The sequence below is a fragment of the Gopherus evgoodei genome, chromosome 5 (genome assembly GCF_007399415.2).
Source record: "Gopherus evgoodei ecotype Sinaloan lineage chromosome 5, rGopEvg1_v1.p, whole genome shotgun sequence".
Taxonomy (NCBI): domain Eukaryota; kingdom Metazoa; phylum Chordata; order Testudines; family Testudinidae; genus Gopherus; species Gopherus evgoodei.
Genome location: NC_044326.1, coordinates 135,252,005 through 135,279,288, shown reverse-complemented (window position 1 = coordinate 135,279,288; position 27,284 = coordinate 135,252,005). Strand labels below are relative to the sequence as shown.

The 27,284-nt window shown below is 45.1% G+C and overlaps 1 protein-coding gene across 5 annotated transcripts in view; it reads right to left on the bottom strand.

Annotated features, from left to right (window-relative positions):
• Positions 1 to 14: 14 nt before the first annotated feature.
• Positions 15 to 27,284, bottom strand: part of GSR (glutathione-disulfide reductase) — a 44,325-nt gene continuing 17,055 nt past the window's right edge. The window contains exons 6-14 of one of the 5 annotated variants that reach the window (XM_030565297.1): positions 25,702 to 25,756; positions 24,022 to 24,121; positions 21,706 to 21,792; positions 18,303 to 18,464; positions 17,496 to 17,607; positions 15,416 to 15,547; positions 10,157 to 10,290; positions 2,147 to 2,299; positions 15 to 1,071 (exon numbers count right to left, since the gene is read on the bottom strand). In XM_030565297.1, coding sequence (XP_030421157.1) covers positions 2,150 to 2,299; positions 10,157 to 10,290; positions 15,416 to 15,547; positions 17,496 to 17,607; positions 18,303 to 18,464; positions 21,706 to 21,792; positions 24,022 to 24,121; positions 25,702 to 25,756 — 932 coding nt within the window. In that variant the 3' untranslated portion in view covers positions 15 to 1,071; positions 2,147 to 2,149. Of the gene's footprint in view, positions 1,075 to 1,854; positions 2,317 to 10,156; positions 10,291 to 15,415; positions 15,548 to 17,495; positions 17,608 to 18,302; positions 18,465 to 21,705; positions 21,793 to 24,021; positions 24,122 to 25,701; positions 25,757 to 27,284 lie in introns of those variants that run through there. The other 4 variants (XM_030565300.1, XM_030565298.1, XM_030565296.1 and 1 more) reach the window with 4 other exon arrangements.

Sequence of the window (27,284 nt, the reverse complement as noted above, 5' to 3'; positions counted from 1 at the left end):
CAGCCCTACTACAAAGAGATTTATTTTAAGTGAGTACAAGTATATGGCATTAAAATCAGAAATGGTTACAAGAGAAATAAATATAAAACCCTTCCTAGGACTTAAACTTAACAAGATAGACTTGGTTCAAGATAAAATTCTTACCACATGGTCCCAGCAACAAAGGTGACCAGATTTCAGGTCAAGATCCCAGCGTCAAATGGGATGGTTTCTTTTGTCTTCTCACATGAAAGGGCAAGAGATGAATAGGACAAGAGAACTTGGTGTGTTCCCCTCTCACTTTTTATAGTTCAGTACCCCTTTGAAATCCATTTTCCTGAGGGTTACCCCTAGATAAAGTTCATTTCCGCTATGAGGTTGGAGTCAAGAAGTCTGGTGGTGAAAGAATAGCTGCTGGTGGCTATTTGCTAAAATGCAGGTATTTTTATTCCTGCCCCCACCCCCCTTTCTTGCCAAAGAATGGCCACTTGACAGGTGACGGCCCATCAGCTTTGATGACACCTGGCCAGATCTGTCAGCTTATCCTTTGTCTGAGAAACATGTTTACCCACGCCCAGATTTATCTGGGAAACACACTTCAGTCATAATTTCAGCTTATGTTTAAACTTTACATATAAAAGTTGCTACACACATTTCTCTGTGATATTATTGACCAGTGAGTTCTTAGTTTTCAAATGATACTTCACAAGGCATATTTTGTACAACAGTGTGTAGGGTGCAAATACAGGGGTGCATTCCATCACACTCATCCCCATTGTAATCCCCCATGAGGGGCTGGAAGGCATGATTCCAAATTGCATTTCATAAACCTCATGTCTCAATCGCGTGGAAGTAATACTTCTTACAAGAAGCAATAGCCAGTAGGAGGTATCCATGGTGTTCTCACCCCTTCCATCTCAGGAATCACAAACTGCAACTAGACAGTCCTTGTAGGGATTTCAACTTACAAGTTCAGTCACTGGCTCAGTTAAAAGGCTTTGTGGAATTTCCCGACAAGACTTTCCTCGCAGAGTCAATATTATCTCCACGACTGGCAAGCTTAAATTAATAAACTTCCAACCAATTGGCCACCTACTTAAAAAAAAAACAACAGGAATTTATGCCTTAATTTAGAACCAACCATAATTATGGAGCCTCCATAATTCTACATTAGAAGAGTGTAGAGAGGACTGAACCAATATCACATGCCCACGAGGAGAAAAATACTATTGTCCCTACTTTACAGCTAGGGAGCTGAGGAACAGAGTGTGTGACTTGTCCAGGGTTATACGTGGAGACTGTGACAGAGCCAGAGAATTGAACCTAGAGTTCTTGAGTCCTGGTCAAACGCCTCAGCCACAAGGCTAGCTTTGCTCACTGAGGGTATGTATTCACTGAAATTAAAAATCTGCCAGTGGCCCAAGCCAGCTAACTGGGGCTCAGGCTAAGGGACCGTTTAATTGTGATGTAGATACTCAGGCTTGTGCTGCAGCTTGAGCACTGGGACCCACCCCCCTTGCAGAATCTTAGCGTCCAGGTTCCAGCCCGAGCATCGGCACCACAATTAAACAGCCTTTTAGCCCATGCCCTGAAAGCTGGAGTCAGTGGCACAGGACCACCACAGGTTTTTACATTGCATTATAGACATGCCCTGAAATTCCTCCTGCAGATCGTAACCCAGGAATAGCTTTTCTGTGCGCACAGAGCCATGCTGGGTAAGAGAGAAGGAAGATTATTCTACATGTCCACATGAAAAAAACAAATGGTTAAAGTAACAAAAACTGGAGACATCTCTTTTGCACCGGCTAGCTCAGCCAGTCAGAACATGGGCTTAGCTAAGCTAATGAGGACTGAGATAATAAAGCAAGAACGAAAAATTTTAAATCATTTTGTTTATTTTTCACTCTAAACCAATGAAGCTTCAAGAAACCAAGCTGTTTGGATGAGATGAACAGATGCTGCTGCTGGTTTTTTGGACATCTCTATGATTTTTTCTACATGTATTCATAGATTACAAAAACAGAAGAATCTGATTATTATCTGGAGTGTCACAGAAAAGGAAGTCTGTAAAAGTGGCACCAAGAAGAAAAATCATGATTCTGCAAGTCTATTTAGTTTTTTGGCTGCCACATTACAGATCTGTTTGCAAGCACCAGAAATTTACCACCTTTCAACGGAGCGTGACCAGCTCTTCTGCTGAAGTTGGGTGAATGGCAACCGTCTCATCAAAGCTGGCCTTTGTTGCTCCCATTTTGACTGCTACAGCGAAACCTTGCAGCATTTCGTCACATCCTATGCCCTGCATGTGTAGTCCCAACACCTTCAAACAATAAGAAACTGAATTTATTAAAGATGAGCATGTAATGAGTCATCACTGCACCCCAGCTACAGAATCTTCATCACCCTGATCACTCATTGGCAAAGGGGAAGCAACTGCTGACCAGTAGATAGCCTTTCAAACAACAAATCTACATATGCTTAGATGTTCAAAAACATTGTTAATGGAGAGTTAAGGTTGCCCAGTGCTGTTTCCAGCCTGTGGAAAGCAGCTTGCTTCAGAATGTGGAAAGTGGCTAATGTAAGCCTCTGAAAACCAGCAAATACAAAAAGTTTAAGGTCCCTGCCATCCCCCCAACACCACCATAACTTCGTGCCTCTACTGCTGGCAAAACCACTGGGAATGGATCAGCATGGATATGGCAAAGGTTAAACTACCAGGAAAGTAGAGGATTCTCCATCTCTTGAAATGGTCAAATCAAGACTGGATGCCTGTCTCAAAGATACTTTAGTCAAACACATATTAGGCCCAATACAGGTGTAAGTGGATGAAATTCTATGGCCTGTGTTATACATGAGGTCACACTAGACGGGCATAATGGACCCCTCCAACCTTAAATTCTGTAAGTAGATATGAGGAAGGACTAAGACCGTGCCATTGTTTGTGTTGTGTTCTATAGATCTGAATTCTAGCAAATCTGCATACCCACCCAAGGTATGTTCACTGTGTTAGTTGCAACTGTACTGAATGGTGGAGGGATTGGCTGGAGCCACTTGGCAAAGCTGACTGATATGATTAGAAGAGTGTGTACCTTGAAGGATCAAAGATAATTTTACCACTCAATTTTGTAGGTTATGTCAGCAGAAATGCACGAGAGAAAGTTACTTACCTTTGTAACTGAAGGTTCTTTAGATCAGAAGTGGGCAAACTACGGCCCGCAGGCCACATATAGCTCGTGGGACCGTCCTGCCCAGCCCCTGAGCTCCTGGCCAGGGAGGCTAGCCCCCAGCCCCTCCTCTGCTGTCCTTCCTCTCCCAAAGCCACGCCACCACACGGGCAGCACTGTGGCCCGCCACTTCTGCAGGGCAGTGTGGCGGCATGGCTGGCTCCGGCTGGGCTGCGAGCTCCTCCTGCTCTGAGCGGCATGGTAAGGAGCCGGGGTGTTGGATAGGGGGTAGTGTCCTGGGAGGGCAGTTAGGGACGGGAGGGTCCCAGGAGGGAGTGGTCAGGGGACAAGGAGCTGTGGGGGAGGGTTTGGATGGGTCGGGAATTTGGGGGGGGGGGCAGTCAGGGGTGGAAAGTGGGAGGGGGTGGATGGGGGCAGGGGCCAGGCTGTTTGGGGAGGCACAGCCTTCCTACCCGGCTCTCCATACAGTTTTGCAACGCCAATGTAGCCCTCGGGCCAAAAAGTTTGCCCATCCCTGTTCTACATGTATAGTCCCCATCTGTATTCCATTGTGATTGCACATGAACTCCATGTGTCTGGATTGAAAGAATTCTTGAAAGCACCGTCCACTGGTCTGTGCATGTGCCTCTAACCATGGAGATAAAGGGCAAAACAGACCACTGCTTTTCCTGCCGCAAACAGAAAAATGACCGAAGCAGAGTGGATAGTGGAATACAAATAGGGGCCACACATCTCGAAGGACCTCCAATTACAAGGGCAAATACTGTTTTGTCATCTTTGAGTGCTGGTACCTATGTAAATTCCACTGTGGATGACTGACAAGCAGTACTCAAGTAGGAGGAGGGTAAAAGGATGCACGCAGCGGAGCCATTTGAAGGACCGCCATCCCAAAGGATGTGTCAGCACAGGAGTCCTGAACTGAAGCATGATGTCTTGAAAATGCATGGACAGAACTCAACGTAGCTGCTCTGCAAATGTCCAGTACAGGTACTTCTTGGAGTGATGGTACTGATGTTGGTTGTGCACTTGTAGAATGAGCCCTAACCCCATGAGAGGAAGTCATATTAGATAACTTGTAGCAGAGTAAGATACAGGCCAATATCCATTTAAAGACGCTCAGGGGATATAGTCTGACCTGTTATAAACAGATGGTTAAGGGTTAAAAAGTTCACCTAGCCTAGCTAACACCTGACCAGAGGAATCAATGGGGGAACAAGATGTTTCAAAAGGAAGGAGGGAAGTTTTTCCTTTGTTTAGAGTTTCAGTTTCAGCCGGAGTGAAAAAGATCAAGGAACCAGCCTTTGATCAGAGTAGTAAGTTTTAGAAAGGAATAAATAGGTTTATGTTTATTTCTTTGTAGCTTGTTTTATGCAAATTGAGGTAGAATCAAATTGCGTATTTGAGTATTTTTTTTGTGTAACTAAATTTGTGCCCAGGGGAACATCCTCTGTGTTTTTAATCTGTTGTCTGTGAGAGTAGCTGGTATGCTAATATCTCCCAGAGGGTTTTCTTTTACCTTTCTTTTCTGTAATTAAAAGCCTTTTTTCTTAATACCGGATTGATTTTTCCTAGTTTTTTAAATCCAAAGGGATTGGATCTGGACTGACCAGGGATTGGTGGGGGGAAAGGAGGGGAGATGGTTAATTTCTCCTTGTTTTAAAATCCAAGGGGCTTGGATCTGTGTTCACCAGGGAATTGGTGAAGTCCCTCAAGACTACCCAGGGAAAAAGGGGGTACTTGGGGGTGGTGGTAGTGATACCAGATCTAAGCTAGTAATTAAACTTAAAAATGTCCGTGCAGGTCCCCACATCTGTACCCTAAAGTTCAGAGTGGGGAAGGAACCTTGACAACCTTGAACTCTTTTCACTCAGCAATAAGCAATCTGGGAGATTTTCTGGTTGGTTTTGTTTTTGTACATAAAAGGCTAGGGCCTGATGCACATTAAGAAAATGAAGTCTCCTCTTTTCTTCAGATGTGTGTGGTTTTGGGAAAAAACACAGATATATGAACTGACTGGTCCAAGTGAAATGCTGAAATTATCTTGGGGGTGAATTTAGGGTGTAAATGCAATGAAACCATGACTATGGAATATGGTGTAAGGTGGATATGCCAGCAGCTCTCTGAGCTCACACACCATTCTGGTTGAGGTGATGGCCACCAGGAATGCAACCTTCAAGGACAGGAGAGACATGAAACATGTAAATAGTGGTCTGAAGGGAGGCTTAATGTGCACTGAAAGAACAAGGTTTAAGTCCCATTAGGTTGTAGGTTTCCTTACTGGTGGAAAGATTCTGATTAGGCTCTTCCAGAATCTGGTCGTTAGTGGGTGAACAAAGACTGAGTTACCATCTGAAGCTTTGTGGTACACACCGTTTAATGCCAGGTGGACCCATACAGACCTGATGGAAAAATCTATGGGTTTTGAATGAAAGATGATAGTCCAGAATAATAGGAGTACCTTAACCTTAGAGACTGCAGGGAAGTTTTTGTTGAGCCCAGAGAGAGAAACGCTTCCATTTGGTTGTGTAGCATTTTCTAGTGGAATCCTTTCTATCATTAGTAAGAACGCTTTGCACAGCTTCAGAACAAGAACTGTTCATGCATGTCAAGATATGTATCCCATAATACCCTGCAAAACTAAGGTAATCTTTGGTACTAGACAATCCAAAACCTCTCAAAAACAAAACACTTTAATTCTATGTCTTGGTACAGGGTGGCAGGTGCCTTCATGGGCAACTAGTTTGGAATGTAGTATCCAAAACAGAGAGAAGGAAAGGTACCCTGGTACCAGAAAAACAAGATAAAAAGCTGATTGGATGACTTCTGCGCTTTCAATTTTGTTAAAAATATAGGTTGGGTTTGGGTATTTCTGGGAGGAGAGGGGTATTTCAAAAACATTTTCTGTGTAAGGGGCACTGCACATTGCAAGAAAACAGTTTCCCAGAAGGAGTGGTATGTATATCTCCTTTTCATATGTCTTTAGACAATAAATTGGGTAAACTTGCTTGTTTGGTCTCAAGCATTTTTAATCTCCCCTCCCCTCTGCAGCCTTAAGTCCCTCTCTCCTCATTTCTCCACTCCTCCACCCCTAATATCCCTCTCAAGAGGCATTCACATGTCTAACCCTCCCCTGCCCCCCACCAAAGACTGATTACATCCCCTTCCCACCCAAAAACAACATTGCCATCCAGGCCTCAAATTGTAGTAACCTTCAGCCACTTAATCCAAAAGTCTCTTTGTTTTAGGTGAGGGGTGGTGATGACTTGGTCCTTAGTTATGTTAACTGACGGGTGAGCTCACAGCCATCAAGAGGGTCTGTGAACCATCCAGTCATTAGTATCTTTCAGTTTTACACTACAAGACAGAAGAAGGAAATCAGTTTTGGGGGCTGGCCAGTAACTCGAGAAAACCAGTGGCCAACTAATTCCAAAATGTGGATCGACACCACTATATCCCCCACCCCATGAGGCACATAACATTTCAAAGGCCATGTCTACATCTAAAATTTTGCAGCGCTGGTTGTTACAGCTGTATTAGTACAGCTGTATAGGGCCAGCGCTGCAGAGTGGCCACACTTACAGCAACCAGTGCTGCAAGTGGTGTTAGATGTGGCCACACTGCAGCGCTGTTGGGCGGCTTCAAGGGGGGTTCCGGGACGAGAGAGCAAACCGGGAAAGGAAACCAGCTTCGCCGCGGTTTGCTCTCTCGGTCCCGGAGCCAGCCAGCAAACCGCAGGGAAGGAGACCTGCTTGCTCGGGGTTCCGGGACCGAGAGAGCAAACCAGGAACGCCGCGGTTTGCTCTCTCGGTCCCGGAGCCAGCCAGCAAACCGCAGGGAAGGAGACCTGCTTGCTCGGGGTTCCGGGACCGAGAGAGCAAACCGGGAACGCCGCGGTTTGCTCTCTCGGTCCCGGAGCCAGCCAGCAAACCGCAGGGAAGGAGACCTGCTTGCTCGGGGTTCCGGGACCGAGAGAGCAAACCGGGAAAGGAAACCAGCTTCGCCGCGGTTTGCTCTCTCGGTCCCGGAGCCAGCCAGCAAACCGCAGGGAAGGAGACCTGCTTGCTCGGGGTTCCGGGACCGAGAGAGCAAACCGGGAAAGGAAACCAGCTTCGCCGCGGTTTGCTCTCTCGGTCCCGGAACCCCGAGCAAGCAGGTCTCCTTCCCTGCGGTTTGCTGGCTGGCTCCGGGACCGAGAGAGCAAACCGCGGCGTTCCCGGTTTGCTCTCTCGGTCCCGGAACCCCGAGCAAGCAGGTCTCCTTCCCTGCGGTTTGCTGGCTGGCTCCGGGACCGAGAGAGCAAACCGCGGCGTTCCCGGTTTGCTCTCTCGGTCCCGGAACCCCGAGCAAGCAGGTCTCCTTCCCTGCGGTTTGCTGGCTGGCTCCGGGACCGAGAGAGCAAACCGGGAAAGGAAACCAGCTTGATTACCAGAGGCTTCCTCCTTCCACGGAGGTCAAGAAAAGCGCTGGTAACTGTCTACATTGGATTACCAGCGCTGGATCACCAGCGCTGGATCCTCTACACCTGAGACAAAACGGGAGTACGGCCAGCGCTGCAAACAGGGAGTTGCAGCGCTGGTGGTGCCCTGCAGATGTGTACACCTTCAAAGTTGCAGCGCTGTAACTCCCTCACCAGCGCTGCAACTTTCTGATGTAGACAAGCCCAAAGCAATCAGTGTCACCACTCAGATTTTACAGCACTTAGAAAAGTCGAGCTTTAAAGCATATAGAATGGAGGGAATGGAAACTCTCTAGCTGTATATCTGTATTGGTACATGTCTAGTGTAAATATGTCCATTTTCTTAAATATCATTCCCAATTTTGGTCCCCCAAAAATGTAGTGAGTGCCATGCACTATCTTGGGTAAAACTCAAGAGACAAACTATTTAATACATAGAGCCCTGCGCAGATACACAAATATGCATCTGCATCCAATCTGCAAAAATTATCTATGGATAGCCATGGATGTGCAGGGCTCTACACTGAGGGCTGGACTGAGGCACCTCCACCCCTCATCCCAGTGAGGGGGAGATGTGCCTGCAGCTGTGGGGAGCCATCATGGACCCTCCACCTGCTGCAGACATGGGGTCTGAGCAGCCCCCTCCCCAGTATCGCAGCACCCCACCCAGGGCAGGTGGAGGGACCCAGGCTCCCTGTCCTGGCTCCGTCTGGGGAAGGGGGCAGCTCAGAGCTGTGCAGAGCCGCAATGGACCCTCCACCTGCCTTAGTCGGGCCGCGGTTCCTCACAGCTGCCTGCCTGCTCTTACCATCAGAGCCCTGCGTGGATACAAAATTTGTATCCCCATCCACGCTGGCATCCACAGAAATGGTCCATGGATCTCCATGAATTTGCAGGGCTCTACTGATCTCTAGCTTTGAGCAAAAAAAATTCCACTTGACAACTTTTAAGTGGCTATTTTTGAGGAGGGGAGTTTATACCTCTGGAACCCCTTGCTCATATGAATTTGGGTCACTAAGCCTACCCTGCATGTTCCGAGGCACTCCAAATTTCAAATCTACCCAGGCACATGGACCTTAGAGGACTTAGAAAGCTCACTCTTTAAACAGATGTCACAACGTAACCTTAAATGGCGGTGCTCCCATGCCACTATAATATTCATATTATATATGGAACTTGCAACAACCTCTGTAATGAGGCTGCTTAAAACTTTCCATTATAGAAGATTCTTTTGACCTCTCGTTAAAATTGTACATAATCAAATTTGTTTTTACCTTTCTCCTTAAAAAACTAGGAGACGACCTATAAAAAACCTCTTAGAGGAACATTATTTAGGTTACAAATCAAGCACTTGAAAGTTAGCAAATGACAAATCCCCTTTGACACACACATTACGATATCTTTAATTTCATTGTCACAAGAAATTTTTTCCACATTACACCTGCTTCATTCAGTACCAAGGTTGGGCCAAATTAAGGTCATGGAGTCACAGGGTCTGGTCTATGCCCCAGCCTGTAATTACTCTCCTAGGAGTGATCCTTTAAAGTGTGCTGGGCTTCAAGGACCCATACAATTCCACCAGGACAGGACCATGACTACCAAGACTGGGCCTTCGGTACCAGCTAACCCTCTTTCTCTGTGGCTCCCTGCAGCGAATCCAACCAAGCTAGACTGCTGCAGGTGTGCACTGTAGCCCTTCAGGGCAGAATGCTGTCAGTGAGTATTCACAGAAATACAGGCAGCCTTTTCAGAAACCACCACCATTTATTAGTCACCTGGCATACAGAACCTGAATGTCCTCAGGTTAGCAAAGTGAGGCAGAAGACAAGCCATAGTCCACCCAGGTCAAATCAGGCCCATCGCCAGCCAGCCATGCTGTGATGGACTCCATCTCTTGCTCCCTTCCTTCCCTTGTCTCCCTGGTTTGGACTCAAGTCTCCCCCCTACCCCCCAATAAAAAATAAAAAAGCCGACCCCCTCTGGCAGTCATATGATACTTCGTTCTCCAGTTCAGTTCTCAAGTTCTACCTGCTGGTGTTTCCTGCTGTTAAGCTGAGTGCTCAGTCACTGGCTATTGATTTGGGTTGGTTTGAGCCAGTTCTTTAATGAGTGTATTTATTCCTTCCAGACAGCAAGGTCTCACTCACACACACACACACACCCTCCTCCTACCCTGATCCAGGAGCAGTTGTTAACCCTTCTGCAGTCACTGGATAGCAATGCAACATTCAGATGGAAACAGGCATGCCAAGGATTCATACATATATTACAGAAAATTTTCCACTTTTCACAGTTTGACTTTGCAATTTGAACAATGTTTCTAACGTGTGTTTGCATGAAATATTTAATGTAAAGTATTCTTTTTAGAAAGGCAATTTATATCTATGAACATAAACACTGTAATGGAAGAGCTGGAATTAAATATGCAAAGTCAGTTATTTTACCTTTAGCTAAATAGACTTGGATAACAGCAGAATACAAGCTGCTGCACTATCCTGAACATTTTAGCTGTGAGTTCTTGTTTCATTTTGCTCACCTTCTCTTCTTTGCCGGCACAAACCAGTTTCATGACACACTTAGTTTTCCTTTGAGTTACAGCGTGATACATGGGGGTAAAAGAGGTGGTGTAGATCTTCACATTCTCTCTTCCATATGTAGAAATGGCTTCCTCTGAAACACACAAAAGAGACATTTGACTCCACAAAACAAAACTGTTACATACGCTGCAGGGAGTAAGGGATAGTTTACAGTACTGCGCCACCTCAACATAGTGGTCAATAGTAGCTGTGTAGTCAGCACTGGGGGCGGGGGCAGCACGTGGAGACCCCCTGCCCCCATCAGCGGCCGCAGGGACATGCCGGCCACTTCTAGTAGCGGCGCAGAGCCAGGGCAGGTAGGCAGCCTGCCTTATCCCCACTGCACCACCAGACTTTTAGTGCCTAAAATCTCCCAGTTTGGCTTCAGTAGCCTCCGGGAGATTTAGCCCAATTCTCAGAGACTCCTGGAGAAACCAGAAGGGTTGGCAACCCTACCACCTTCAAAATGGCTGGCATAACCTTTCGCTATAAATGGGACTGAAGCATGAGATGGCTTCAGTTAGTGGCCATTTTGAGAAGGAAGTCTCTCTCTGTTCTCAGTGGGACTGGGTGTGTCTGCCTGCTCATAGCCTAGACTCCAGGACCACCTTTCTCCTGAAGGCAGCTGTGGCATCAGTCTCACTGAGAACAATGGGAGATGGTGGCCTACTTGAAAAGGGTTCGTTCTTTGTGACAGTTAAGCTTTCAATTATGAAAAACAGCAAAAACTGACCTTTAATCCTAAATATATTCAGAAACTACCCACTGTGTCAGATCTACTCAGATAAACCACGACTGAGGGAGAAACAGGGAGATTCCAGAGGTAGGGGAATTTGGAGTAGGAGTGCCAGAGGCAGAGGTATGTGCGAGTGGTGAAAGGTTGTGTTTGTGAAGGGTTATGCATGTATGTGCAGGGGAAAACCAGGGAGCTGTCTAGAGGAACGTAGGAGGTTGGGGGAACTGCAATATGCAATCCACCTCCTTTGCACAGCTCTGGCAAAACAAAGGAGCTGTAAACCCAGTTTATCTGGCCTGTAAATCTGGCTGATTTGTGCTGTTCTTGAGTAGGATAAAGGGTACTGGTGAACCTAGCTATTTAAGGTACAAAAAATTTAAAAGTGATTTAAGATTGATATTTCATCCTTTCATATCATTAGAAATATCCCAGAGTAACATTCCTGTGAACTGTTCATGTATGAAAATTTTCATTTAAGACTCCAAACAAGGACATTCCCAGACAAAAACCTACAATGAGATGCAGTTACGGCAAACAGTACAATTGTGTAATTTAGGGTAAACTAAACTATTCACCCTAAGCGCCCTTGTATTCACACCCTACACGCTACTGCAAAATGTTGCTGTACAACATACACCTTGTAAGGTATCAACTGAAAACTAATAGCACTCTGGTCATTAATATCATTGTAAAATGCAGGTGTTAACTTCATATGTGAAGCTATGAATTCCCCCTGTATAATGTTACTAGAACAGGTTTAAGAAGACAGCCTGGCCTAGGCCAAGGTGATAAACTGATCTGCCCTAGACAAAGGAATGTGGTTTACCTCAGTTTACATATTAGCAGTAAACAAAGCTATCAAGCAGACCAGCAGAGGTTATCTTGAGCCTGAACTCAAGCAACAGAGAATTATCATAGCTCCACCTAGGCCAGTGAAACATAGGAGAACAGTCTCCCGCAGGAGGCCTTCCTAACTTTGAGAATAAAGGAGAGAGACTCCTTAAGGTCCTCCAGACAGAGAGACAGTCAGGGGTGAAAGAGTTTAAAGGACTTACCGGTATGCCAGAGTCCTGAGCGGGGCGGGGCCTCAAAGGGAAGAGGCATGACCTCAACCGGAAGAGGAGCATTTCAAAATGTAAAGGTCCTGGGGCTCCGGCTGTGGCTGGGACGCCCAGGGCATTTAAATCACCCGAAAGCTACCAGCTGCAGAGGTGGCTGGGAGCCCCGGGGCTCAGGGGTGAACTAAAGGGCCCGGGGCTCCAGCCACTGCAGAGCTCTGGGCCCTTTAAATCACCGTGGGAGCCCTGCCACCGCTACCCCGGGGAGACAGGGCTCGGGCTAGGGCTGGGTTAGCTGCTGCAGGGCTGCGGAAGCGATTTAAAGGGCCCAGGGCTCCGGCTACTGAGGGGAGCCCCGGACCCTTTAAATCCCCACCGGAGCCTGACTCCCCACGGAGCCTGAAGCTCCGGCAGCCGGGCTCAGGTGGGGATTTAAAGACCCCAGTGCTCTTGCCACTGGGGTAACAGCAGCAGGGCTCCGGCAATGATTTAAAGGGCCCAGCGCTGGGGTAGCAGCCGCAGGGCTCCATCAGCGATTTAAAGTGCCAGAGGCTCTGGCTGCTGTGAGGAGCCCCGGGCCCTTTAAAGCACCGCTGGAACTCAGGCAGTTGGGCTTGGGCGGTGCTTTAAAGGGCCATGGGCTCCCCGCAGGGGCTGGAGCTCCAAGACCTTTAAATCCCCGCTGATACGGTCTGGCATGGGGTACCAGCTCTTGCCAGTAAGCCGAACCGGACCGTACCAGCTAACTTTCACCTCTGGAGACAGTCAGCCAAGCTGGACCAAAAGTAATGGGTGAATAAAACCATCTTAAACAGAGACTGTGCCTTGCTAGGTAAGTTTTAGACTTTTAGATGTATGTATATTTTCATTTTTATTTGCTTGCAAGTATCTCTACTTTTATTTCTTTTACTTGGCATCACATTACTTGCATCCTGTTGTTAATTAAGTTGTTTTATTTTAATATAAACCAACCCAGTGCTGTGTCTGAAGTAATTGTTCACTCCAGCTAATGTAGCAAGCTGCTGGGTACAGTCTCTTTAAAGGAACAAACAAACCTTATTATTTATCAGAGTGGTTCAGGAGAGGGCTGGAGATATCAAGGCAGATGGTTCTGTGGAAACTTGGGACTGGAAGTGTCCTGAGATCACCTTGCTAGGTATAACTACAGTTGGTGGAAACCAGGGTGAGATTGTTGTGCTGTGGCAGGCTGCTGGGGTCAGAAGTGTTGGACCAAGGCTGCACAGCACACAGACACTCAGGGTACCCCATATGTTTGTCTGCTGACTGTTTGTGTCCAGGCTATGAGCCACAACAGAAGAGCATTTAAGGCACTACCCATGGTTACAGTGCAGGAGGTGACAACCCCTTATTGGTCTGGACTGCAATCCAAATATGACCATAACTATCCCCAAACCAAGCAGTCTAAATGCAGGAAGTCACAGTTAAAGTTACAAATAAACAAAACCAAACATGTTAAGGTAAGAAATGTAGTTAAGGACACTCCAACAACCATAACCCTGCTCTGTCAGACTCATCCAGCAACCCATGTGATTAAAACTCACTGAAATCTTGTGCACAGGCTATTTCTGAAGATTGTTGTAAGTGGATTAATAGTCTTGTCTCCCATAACTTAGAAGTTTTTCTTTCAGCAGAAACCTTAACTCTGCCCTGTAGTGACACCATGCAAAAGCCATTCAGCTATGATTAAGGCACTTTAGATGTTTGTGGACGTAGATGAAATTAAACGGATTTTGAAAGAATATTAGATTTTGCAACTCCCCCATCCCACCCCGATGGCGTTATTACCAGGCAGACTTAAGGTTGTTTGGGTTCCCTAACTATATTTTAATACCTAAGGTTAAACTTAAAAAGAAATTCAAACAGGCTTATCAATGACTCTCCTGGTTTGGGGTAGGTAAATTGTAGTATATCTTACATTACTGATAGGCACTTTCAATGTGTTTTTTGTCTGGAAATACAAGTTATAAGTCAGCCTGACTGATATTAGGTAAGGACAAATGAGCCCCAACTGTTTAACAACAATTCCTTCCCAAGGGAAGTAGTAATAAATATGCATCTCTTACATTGGGCTTAGCATGTTCAAAGTACTTTACAAACATTAACTGAACAACAGGGTGGATAACTATCAAAGATTTACATGATTTTAAAAATTCAAAAGAGTTGGATTTAAATCAGATTTTTTAAAAATTGAATACAGGTGGTTTTTTTAAAATAAACCTATTGAAAATTAAATTTGAAATTATTACATCATGTATTAAGGCCTAAACTTATTATTTTTACACTTATTTTAAATTATGTTCATAGATTATAATATTAAGCAGTACATGTTTGCTGCAATGTTTTAAAGAAAGTCAAACCACTGTACTGATAGAAATCACTAGCTAAAGCACCTGGAACCAAAGCTAACCCATCTTTTGATAGCAGTGACTCCTTCTGCAGGTTCTCAGAAAATATTTTCTTCTTTCAATTTACTCAACTAGTTCAGCTGATGACTAGTTCAGTCAAAGTTAAGAAACCAACTGGAAACTGCAAAGGAAAGCCTGCTTCCCTCTTCCAATCTATGAATATAAACTAAGTGTGAGGGGATGAGATCTATTAGTTCAAAACAGATTAAAAAAAAAGGGTGACCAGAATCAATCAGTTCAATCAACTACAGACAATAACTGATTTGTTAAACAAAAAGTAAGTTTTAAATGAAAAATATGTGCAGATAAACTCCCCCCTGTTATGTATCCAGCACATTTAAGGGTAGTTTTGTATAATAAAATTAAAATATTGTTTTTGTACATTTTAATTGAATTTCCACACAAATACAGTTTGACACAAATTACAAGTCAAAAATTAATCTAGTAAAAAAGTTAAGCTATATTGTTGAATTAAATATGTATAGATCTAGCACATTGTCCTGGTTAGCAAAAAGCAGCACCAAATCGGTACAGTGAAGGCGATTGGAGGATTCAATGGGACTTGGGTTAGGCCCATAGTTAGACATAAATCCAGACTAAAATTCCTGCATCACCACATGCCTCCATCCCTGACTTTCAGGACCTACCTGCAGGGCTAAATATAGCTCACATCCATTCTAGTCTTGGCCTCGCTGCTGAAACTGCTGTAAGTGTCAGTGCCAGACAGCGATGGGGGATTAAGTGCTGCACATGTCCACTAGCTGAGTTGAGGCCACGTACTTGTTGCCTTTCAAAGAGGAAGTGATTTCTGTTCACTACACACATAGCCTCAATATGAACATGGTACTTACAGGTGAAAGGCACCATATCTTGTTACTGTCCTCCCCCCTAAACTGAATTTTAAGACAACATGATTCAGTCAATTGTCATGGCTATCATTACTGAAACACAGAACATTAACAAGGAGACACCAAAGCAGTGTTTTCACTAGGACCCTACCTTCCGTGAGTCCCACCGTTCCGATTGGCGGGTGGCTGAAGACCACGGTAGGAATGTTGCTGTAGTCGAGTTTGGAATCCTGCTTGCCTTCGAACAGTCTGTGTGCCAGTTTCCTTCCAGCTGCTATTGCAACTGTAAGTATGGAAATTGGAATTCATGCTTACACCATCTAACACAGGCTAACACTAGATCAGGTATCCTGTAGCTAACTAGTGGCCTGTACGGGATGCTTTAGAGCAGGATCCAACCTTATATTTATAGACTGTAGAGGACAAAAACACCAGAAGGTTGCAACTGATGGACAGCATTTTCAAAATCACTTAGTCACTTAATGACTTGTCACGACTTTCAGTGAGATTTTGGCTGCTAAGCAGCTAATTTACTTTTGAAAATGCCTGATCTACTCTTAAATTATACCTGAAGAGCTACACTGGGTAATGGGGCATGGATGATGTTTTACCAATATAGCTATACTGCTATAAGCCCTAGTGTAGATGAAGTTACACTAGCACAACTGTTTATGGCAATATAGCTTATGCTGGTTTGGGGACACAGCAACTATTTGGAAATAGCCAAGCCCACACACGTAGGATTTTGCCAATATAGCATACCAGGAAAACCCTCCTAGACCAAGGCCACAGATAGGTAGACAAGGCCACAGATGCTTTTGAAAATTTCCCCCTTAAACTCTGCAAATCCAGGGTTAATCTCATCCCTGGCTGAGAGGCTCAATGTTTGAACCAGTGTGCCTCTGCAAAAAGAGTTGTTTTTCTGCTTTGGAACTCTGCCATAGGAAGTCACTGTGGGAGTCGTCAGCGTATGGATCATGTTCCTCTTTGTGATGTGCGGGGCGGCAGCTAGTATTACACCCACTGGGCACAAATACAACTGTGAACAAGCAAGGCCAGGGAGCGGCTTCATCACTACTTTCAATAAGAAAATAATTCCTTTCCCAATTGCTTTGCAAATTTCTATATCCAGCACCTACATCTTCTGGGTTTTATGCTTGACAACAAATGGAGTTTTCCCAGCACTCAGATACTATTGGCAGCCGAATAAAGACACCACCCTGAATCGTGGGAAACTGTATATGAGTGGTCCCCATTCTACATGGGCTCTGACCTGTTTTCTTTCTATACATGCTGTTCTCCTCTTTCCCATATCCTACTCCATGTAGCAGTGAGTACAGGTCATCTACATCAACTCTGTGCACACACATCCTTACCACTTTGCACACACCTGCAGCTAGCCCAGGGCAAGTGATATTTCCTCTCTCAAGAGCTATAAGCTCCCTCCACTGACAGCTGGAGGGGCAGAGTTGACAGGAGAGACAAACCCTGCACTACCGTGGCCTTGAGTGGAGAGAGGCAGCATGAGGGACACTGCAGAAATAATTTGTGTAGGAGCAATGGGAAGATCAGTCAGCCAAAAAAAATATGGTTGTATGTTTGCAAGTTAAGTTATGTTAATGCACAAACATTAAATTCAACATGACATTAATGAGTGTGAAGGCTGGAGAACACCAGATGGAGAGGGCAACCTGTTGAACCATGCCACATTACACACAGCCTGCCAAAATACCTTACACAGATGATACAGGACAAGGGCCTTTGGTGTCTTATCTGGTCCTAAAACAGTCAATGTGCTACATGCATGAGGTGACATGCACCTTGACCATCTCTGCCAGCTGGCATGTCAGGTGGCTGCCAAATTCACACAGTGTAGCGGAATTATAGCAGCCAGCCTCTGAAAATGTTGGAAGGAGTTGAGCAGCAGGGGCAAGAAGAATGGATTCTTCCTCATCCACCCCCATACTTTAAGCAGGGGGAAGGAGAGGAGTTTTGATTGTTTTTAAATGAGGTTGGAAGTGAAATTAATTTGTTTGTTTCTCTTTGTCACAATTGGGCTCTCTGGGGACTTGTGCTCCTAAGCCACGTAGGCAGTTTTGAAAATCCCACTAACTTTTGGCTCCTATTTTTGATAATGTTGTCCCTAGTGGCTAAATGTAGGTAAGTGAGTATATCACAGGTATGGGATCCCCTAGGTGGCAGTACAGCAGAATGCAATACAGGCCTATTACCTGGGGTCAGAAGTGCTCTTCCACATACATCCCCGACAGCGTAGATCCCTTTCCTGCTGGTGTTCTGGAACTCATCGACTATAATGTGACCTTTAGCATCTAACTTAAGACCCTAATATTGGAAACAGCAAACATGTTAATATACACAGTAGAGATTATGGGGGGCGGAGGAGGGGGGATGACAAACTGAAGAAATATTTCACAGTATCATACCCTGTTCAAAGTAACATTTACATTCCTATGAGATATGAAGCCTAACTCTGCAATATAAAGTTTAAAAATAAACACAGGAAAAAGTTTCACATATTTACCTTAATTTTTCACATCGTTTCAAAAGGCCCAACCAGTGTAACAGTGGTGCTAAGAACAGGTTGGTCTCCCACCCTCTGCAGCAGTTACATCATTTTCAACTCCAGCCCAGGAGAACAATGATTCAAGGACGAGAGTTATTTTATAATGCAGTGTCATGATTCATAGATGATTTGGCTATCAAAGGCACTGAGTTACCCCTGCCATAATTTATCTATCAGGTCTCCAGTCAGTGCTGGAAGATGCAATTAAAAACTTCATCATACTTAAATATTTGTGGGTTTGTTTTCATACTACCCTCTTCAGCCCAGGGCTTTTCAAGTGTATAGAGTATTATATGGGATTATATTATAATCTTGGCCACGGTCCTGCCATAAGCTCCATGCAGATACAGGGTCCTGCAGAGGTAGGTCATGGAAGAATCGGGACCACATATGCAAGGAGTTAATACAATGTGCATTTTCATAATTACTAGGATATAAAATCTTTCAGTCTCACCAGTTTGTCTAGATTAAGCCCCTCAGTGTTTGGATCTCGTCCAGTGGCCCACAGCAGACAGTCAACATCCGGGATTGTGCTAACTGTGGGTTTGTGACCAGGCGCAGTGGACATTACCGTTACCTCCAACAATCCAAGAGGAGATTTTGTAACCGATTTGACCTATTGGTAACCACAAATACAGATTAAGATTAAAAGAGGAACCTTTGGGGTGAGTATCTGTCACCAAAAGCATCTTAAAGTAAACATGAAAGATCAAACCCAGCTGTTTATAACTGGAGCACACGCCAAATGCAATGCCAATAATTACAAAATGTGTTTGTGCTTTTCCAACAAAATTTAGAGAGAGACTTGTAGGTAATGTCCCAAATTGCACATGGTAACAGACTCTGAGCTGAGTATGAGGTGTCTGTAAGCCACGCTTACAGGATGAGGGACTCTGTCCTGAGAATCAGTGACTTGGAAAAAGATTTGGGGGTTGTCATGGATAATCAGCTGAACATGAACTGCCAGTGTGACACTGTGGCAAAGAGAGCTAATGTGATCCTTGGATGCATAAACTGGAGAATCTCAAGTGATAAAAAAGGAGGTTACTTTACCTCTGTTTGGCATTAACGTAACTGCTGCTGGAATACTATGTCCAGTTCTGGTGTCCATAATTCAAGAAGGGTGTTACATTGGAGAGGGGTCAGAGAAGAGCCACAAGAATGATTGGAGGATAAGAAAACCTGCATTTTAGTGACTGAGCTCCAGGAGCTTAGTCTATTTCGTTAACAACAGAGATAGTCAGGGGTGACTTGGTTACAGTCTGAAAATACCGACATAGGGAACAAATATTTAATAATGGGCTCTTCAGCCTAGCACAGAAAGGTATAAACATGATTTAATGACTGGAAGTTGAAGTTAGACAAAATCAGACTAGAAATACAGCATAAATTTTTAACAGTGAGAGCATTTAGCCACTGGAACAACTTACCAAGGGTTGTAGCAGATTCTCCATCAGTGGCAATTTTTTAAATTAAGATTGGATTGTTTTTTCAAAAGATCTGCTCCAGGAGTTTGGCGGAAGTTCTATGACCTGTGATATACCAGAGGTCAGACTAGATGATCCCAATGGTTCCGTCTGGCCTTGGAATCTATGATTTACCATAGTGTGTAGGAGCCTGTCTTGAACTAGAACCCCACTTTGGTAGGTGCTGTATGAACAGAACTGACAGACACTCCCCACACCAGACAATTTACAGTCGAAGGCGCTCAGGACCATGGAACAGCAAGTCTATGGTGGCATGGCTTTCCTTCAGTGGGTCAAGGGCCAGAGCCAAGATGGTCTCTGCATAGCTAAGTCTGCAGCCACTGAGCAGGCAGCCATATTAGATGCATCCACTCTGTTTTACGGTCATTCAGGAATTTGTCAAGGAGCTGATAGACAGTGCCAAGGGAGAGTTATACCTGCCTGGTGAGTAAGGCCAGGTAGTCTGCAACCCTCACCTGTGAGGTTGCAAAGAAGTAGGCCTCCCTGCCAAGCAGTCTAATGTCTACACATCTCCCTCCTGGGGCAAAGATCATGACTAAAGCTACGATTTTTTCACCGAGGTCACGGAAGTGACAGAATCTGTGAATTCCAGCGACCTTCATGAATTCAGCCCTGTCAGCCAGGAGCTGCAGGATCCTGGTCGGGGGCCCCCCAGAGTTCACAGCCACCATGGGTGGTGGGGCCGCAGCTCCTGGCCACCACGGGCAGTGGGGGGCCGGGAAGTCTGAGCCACCATGGGCGGCAGATCCCCAGATTTCCGAGCCACTCTGGGCATCACTGCCTTCAAAGCTCCCAGCTGCTGCATGTGGCAGAAGTACCCCGGAGCTCTGAGCCCTCACAGGCGCTGGGAGCCCCCAGAGCTGGGAGCAGTCCCCACAGCTGCCTAACCTCTGCAGGCGGTGTGGGAAACCCGCAGCTGGGTTTCCCATTTTCTCAGCGATATTTTTAGTAAAAGTCGCTTCTGTGACTTCTTCTCTATTGCCCATGATCTGTGACTTATACTAAAAATATCAATGACAAAATCTTAGTCTTAATCATGGTACACCTAGACGTTTCAATTTCTCATTGACTTCTGGAACAAGGTAAGCAGGGGTGGGGGAGAGGTGAAGTGAAGAAACAGTCTTCTGAATGTGAAAGGAAAGCCCTTCTGAAGGGCTCAGTAGCATCCACCCATCCTCTTACATACTGGTCTGTGACTGGTTCCAGGGCACCCTTGGCTGCTATGGTCAGTCTCCCCGGTTGTGGGGGTTTGAGAGTACGTGGAATTTCTCCTGCACTGCTGCCAGCATGACAGAGGGTCTCTTACCCTGCACAGGAGATCCTTGAAAGTCAAGAGGGCACAGGGATGCTCTGAGTCACCACTTGGTCTGGTGAGAGGGAACAAGAAGAGGAGGACACATGATAGGGCCAGGAGGATCATCATATGGTGGCTTATTTAGACCTCCTCTCCATCTCACAACCTGGTTCTTCTCCAAGGCAACCTAGGGCCTGGTCTGGTTTGTCATGCTGAGATTAGGAGCTCACACTGCCCAAGAGGGGACAATTCCACGGAGGCCCAGAGAACCACCTGGTATCTGCAAAGGGTGACTCCAAGGTGGCTCTCCCCCATGCCACTGGAGGAGATGAGGACCCCAAAGCCTGTGTCTCTGGTGTCTTGGGGTGCTGAGGATAGATCCTAATTTTGGCTCCAAGACAACTCAAGGAGGAGAGAAGCTCTAATGTTTGGCCCTGAAACAGGAAAGCGATGCCTTGGAACAGCACACAGCCAGTGGGGCAGAAACACAAAACAGTGCTGCAGTGTGATAAACTGCTAAAAGGTAAGAACAACAAAAGCTAAAGAGCAGGACTTTTCCTTCAGGAGGAGCCGCTACAGAAGCAGATGGACAGACATAAGAGAGAATTGAGACAGAAAGGGGCCACACTGCCTTATATGCCCTTGGGTGTAGAGACAAGAGGGCATGCAGGGCACAGGCATGGCTCCACTGGTTGGTTCCAGACCTGCAGTCACGAGGCACATGCACACCATGCATAAGGTTCACATAAATGATAGCCAAAGCACTCTTATTGTGTGTTCCCCTTCCCCCATCTACTACCTAACAATGTTCCAGAGACAAGAGCTGCTGTGGAATTACATAGCAGAAAATGAAATATAGCGACACACAGGGCATTTACAAATCATTGATACAGGAGTGATAAACTAGCAATATAGTATTCAGATATGAATATCTCACCATGGCCATGATCAGATGCTATAACAGTGCTGAGGAAAATTAGGACAGTTTAAGCAAAAATGAAATAAAAAAGAATCAAGTTATGGGTCCATAGGATAGACTCAGACCTAAATAATGACATGCATGGGTAATACTGTACCAGTGAATGCTTCCAGACTTCTATGCCAATATTCTCCAGTTCCTGAGTACAGTTTGCGCTGATCATTGAATCAAAAGTCCTTAACACCTGCATGGAAACCCATACAATCCATCAAGATTACATGCAATTTACTATGTTCCCATCTAAATGCTACTGTCACACACGCCTCTACTTTGTACCTATTCTTTTCTTGTCCTGTTGCAATCAAATGAAAGTTCTGGATTGTGTGAGCGTGCCCATGGTTCTGTAACCACATGGTAATTAGGGTAACTACTTTAGTGAAAAAATGGTTACTAACCTTACATCACGACTGTTCTTTGAGAGGTGCTGTACGTGTCCATTCCACTCTTGGTGTGTGTGTGGGCGCACAGTTGCCAGAAATTTTTCCCTTAGTGGTACCTGTTGGGGTGGCTCAAGCACACTTTGCTGGTGCTAGTATGAAGGGCCAGCAGACCGTGAGCCCCCTCAGTTTCTTCTGTCTGGAGACTTCGAGGAACAGGGGCTGGAGGGGGGTCGTGGAACAGACACGTGCAACGCATCTCGAAGAACAATTACGGAAGGTTAGCAGATGTTTCTCTTCTTTGAGTGATTGCACATGTGCATGCCACTGTTGGTGACTCCCAAGCAGTTAAACAGACACCAGGATCAGAGTCCGTGCACACACAGAATGTAGTACAGCTCGACAAAATTTGGCATCATCTCTTCAGTATTGGCTCATGGTAGGGTGACCAGACAGCAAATGTGAAAAACAGGACAGGGGGTGAGGAGTAATAGAAGCCTATATAAGAAAGACCCAAAACTCAGGACTGTCCCTATAAAATAGGGACATCTGGTCACTCTAGCTGATGGGGTAATGGAAGGCGAAAGCGCACACTAATGACCAGGTAGCTGCTTTACAAACATTCAGAATAGGGCCTTTTTTGAAGTTGGGGGAAGGGATGCAATCCCCCATCTGACCTCACCACTTCCAAGAGTCCTGGGATTGGTACAAGTCCTTAGGGCTCAGCATCCTGCTGGCGTTCCTGCTTCTGACAGTGGAGTGGAGGACCCCTTCACAGAGAGCAGCTTCCTTGTAAAACTGTCTGTTCCCTCTCTTACTAATGAGCTTCTGCCGGGAAACTTCCAGGTTCCAAAACATACATACATGTGCACACAATTTCTGGGTAGAAAGTCCATTCAAGGTCAGTGGCCCTTTGGTAGAACCCTCATTGTTCCTGTATGGGAGAGTTCTTCAGTGCTGACGTCCCTTGAATGCTCTGTCACAGCTTCCCAGACATAACCCTTGCTACAAAATGTATGCACTAATCCACAAGGACTATAATCATACATGGCATTCACAAAACAAAAATGGAATTCCTAATTCAACAGACACATCCTCTAGACTCTCACAGAGCTCTTGCGTGGGCACTCCCTCTAGCTTGAGTTAAGCTAAAGAAATACAAGCCACTCTTAAACAGCCTGAAGAGTATCCACACAAGGAGGTAGCTCTGATCTAACTACAGCAACTTCAAACCCATTTAATTAAATTGGTGGTAAAAGTGTACAGACACAGCCCCAGCAAAATAACATCACAAAAGTGAGAGGAGAGGAATGCTGAGTAACTGACAGACTGTTTAGAGTTCTGGTTTTGTTTACACCTATTTAACGCTAGCATCTAATGAAAATTTGAGAAGAAGTGTGTGGATAGATTCAACACCCCTTGTGTTGTGCATTGACAATTTTCTAACCACATCTCCTGACAACCTCAAGAAGTCCTCCAGCAAAAAACAGGGAGGAGCAGACATGTCATTTCTGTTATTTCTAAAGAAAATAAGAAAAAAACTGACAAAAACCTAGACATTTTTTACTTATGGGGCTCAAGTGCAATGTTTAGAAATCCTTTAATAGTGACCTTTACGGTTCCCACAGCAGCAATAAGTAGCCCACATTACAGACACCTTCTCTAGTATTTTCTATTCTTTTCTGTCTAGCTCAGAATTATGTTTTAGACCATAGCATACAAAACATGCTACATGGCCCAGTTATTACTGGAAGTTTAATTTTTGTATCTCTTGGTACTGAGATTTTAACTCTGCAACTTGAATGTTGCATTACATTTTTTTATATGTCATTTATATTACAAAGTCAAATCAACGTCTCTAAATTAATGTGATCAGCCCCAACAAACTGCAAGTTATTCTGCCCAGCAATTTCATTTGGCTCAGAGGCGCAAAATGCTTTCAGCCAGTTAGGGCACAGAAAGCATCTATGCTATTTTTAATTGGCACTGAGATCATTGGAGAAGTAAGCAACATTGGATATTATGATCTGTTGTACCTTGTCATGACGTATCAGTAAGGATGTCTTTGATCCCAGTGTGGAAAGGATTCCAGCTATCTCCACAGCAATGTATCCAGCACCAACAACAACACTGCGCCTGAGGAAAAGCAGCAAGATCACACATGCAGGATCAGAGATAACAGAACAGACCTTTGGCATAGTTTTTACTGCTTGAACGAAAGGACAAGGTGTCTCCTGTAATCCAGACATGTCTTGGTTCTGGGACTATTTCACATGTGACTTTGCACCCCACAGCTAATTCTACATTGTATGTTCTTTCCCACGATCTCAGGCTTTAACTCAACAGCCACATATGTTGTAAACCTACTTTATTAACTACATGCTACAAGAAAACTAACTCACAAAATGAGCCATCTTACACTTTATTTTCATGGGGTATTAATATGGTTACCATGACCGTTGTTTTTGGCTCACTACAAAGCTATGATTTTAAGTCAAGTCAATTTCCCCCCAGAAAGACTGAAATGGAAAGCAAGATGCCATTTAAGGGTCCAGGCACAGGTGTGTGGCTGCAGAGTGGTTATGCCAAGCAAAAGTTGGCATTCTCTCTTGGGCGGGCAGGGACACACTTGACCATTGACATTGGGTCAGGCAGGAGACCATGGAGCTGGAGACAGGGTCAGTGAAACAGGCTACACAGCAGAATCATCCGAGGCATCCTTGGACAAGCCACCAGGGAACATGTACAAGATGGCTGGGCACAATGTCAATCCAGGGGCTGAGGCTCAATTGGCCTGTCATCCATTATTTTCTGCTCCAAATGGAGAACTTAAGAAAAGCTAAAGGAAAGGCACAGACACCAACAAAAAGAACAGGATGCCATGCCCTGGATGGAGCCTCTACAGTTTGATATTTTTCCCTCATTCATGGGAATGAACCAGTCTCTCAGCCTTCCCATAATCCCAAGGCCTTAAATCATTGCAACTTCCTTCCTAAAGGCAGATCGTCAGCAGGTGGGTTATGCTGTCACAACATACACTAGGGGGCAGTGGTACAAGTACTCACTGGCCAGTATTTTAGTCATGGGGACTATCCTGGCTGTGAAGGTTGCATGGGACTCCAATACGGCTTTAACAGTAGCTGGAGAGAATGTGGCAAAGCAGTGCCAAATAAGTCACTCCTGCTTCTCCAAGGGCTTAGATCAGTGTGAACTACTGTCACTGATGACTAAAGCCTTGCAACCCATTATGACCTGACTACAAGCGATAGGTTTGGGACTGAAAACTACCCAACCTTCTTGGGATCAGGTCAGCTCTCCTCTTGCCCATGGGGTCAGCGCAGCAGTGGCTGCATACCCTGCTTCTGCCGCTCACTGCGCTGGGGAGTGAGTGTGACAATGAGTTGCAATGCCTCTCCACAGCACATGAAGGACAAGAAGTAAAGATTCAAAGAGTCTTGTGCTGCCCTAATGTAGTTATTTAAAAAAAAACAACAGTCCTGTATTTTAATAAACACACGGCAAGGGGTCAGAATCACCTCTGTCCTGGCTCTTTCTGATCAGGCCGTGTTTTATACCCATTTTGCACAGGAATAAGTTACTGCACAGGAGCAGGGTACAACAAACTGAGTTCTGTGTGCTTTGCTTTGAGCAACATGCTGAGAGCAGCCTAAGATAGCAGATTTTGCTACTGAGAGTCTATTTTTTGGTTTGCTTACCTGGGCAATTCTTCAAGTTCAAAAAACCCATCACTGGTGATTCCCAAGCTGGCACCTGCAAAGTAAATTTCACACAAACCATGACATGCTCTCTCCCAGTAACAAAACTCTGCTTTTTCTTAGCAGCATTTGTGCATTTCAACACAACACTGTTTAGTTTAGATCAGGGGTAGGCAACCTATGGCACGCGTGCCGAAGGTGACAAGTGAGCAGATTTTCAGTGGCACTCACAGTGCCTGGGTCCTGGCCACTGGTCGGGGGGGGGGGGGCTCTGCATTTTAATTCAGTTTTAAATGAAGCTTCTTAAAATTTTTAAAACCTTATTTACTTTACAAACAACAATAGTTTAGTGATACATTATAGACTTATAGTGATACATTATAGACTTATAGAAAGAGGCCTTCTAGAAACATTAAAATGTATTACTGGCACGTGAAACCTTAAATTAGAGTGAAAAAATGAAGACTCGGCATAGCACTTCCGAAAGGTTGCTGACCCCTGGTTTAGATTTACATTTCTTGCTGTTAGCATTTATCAGTTGTACATACAAACTAATCCCAAGCATACAAACATTTGACTTGTTTTTAAAGCTCATTTCCCGACTTCAACAGTAGAAGAGAAAGGGCACTCTTTACTTTGCAAAACTGAGTTTAGGATTGAAAGAAAGTATTGTAAGCAGAGCTTGAAAAACTTCCCAGACACCTGCTTGCCCAAAGAGACTATATGCCTAAGCCCACCACAAGAGCCATGTCCCTAAAGCTATGCAAATTTCATTTGCATTGACACATTTTCATTCTTCCCAATTATTCAGTTTGATCGGCCCACAAAAAATCAGCTGAACTCCACTCGTTCCTCTTCAAATGCAATCAATTCTGCCCTCTCTACCCCCTCAAAACCCCCAATTCTGTTAACTCCAATCAATGCTGTCCCTCAAAGAGTGATTAACTCTGCTCTCTCATCCCTGTAAAAGAGTCAGTCAGTAAAATCTTGTCTTCATAGTAAAGAAAGCATATTTTAACATGTCAGCTCACACACGTTACAGTCCTAGTGTAGTTATAGTTTGAACAAGGTAAGTTGTCGTTTAACATTAACAGTCACTTTATGCTAGCTGGTGAACCCTAAGGGTATGTCTACACTACGGGATTATTCCGATTTTACAGAAACCGGTTTTTTTAAACAGATTGTATAAAGTCGAGTGCACACGGCCACACTAAGCACATTAATTCGGGGGTGTGTGTCCATGTACCGAGGCTAGCGCTGATTTCCGTAGCGTTGCACTGTGGGTAGCTATCCCATAGTTCCTGCAGTCTCCCCTGCCCATTGGAAAGCTGGGTTGAGATCCCAGTGCCTGATGGTGCAAAAAACATTGCCGCTGGTGATTCTGGGTACAGCCTCACCCCTCTCTCTGTGAAAGCAGCAGCAGACAATCGTTTCGAGCCTTTTTTCCTGGGCAAACCGTTCAGATGCCATGCCATGGAAAGCATGGATCCTGCTGAGCTCAAGACAGCAATCAGCGTGCAGTCTATGCTGAACCAGGACCTGCAAAGCCAGGCAAGGAAGCGGTGGCTACGGCAGAGCAGAGA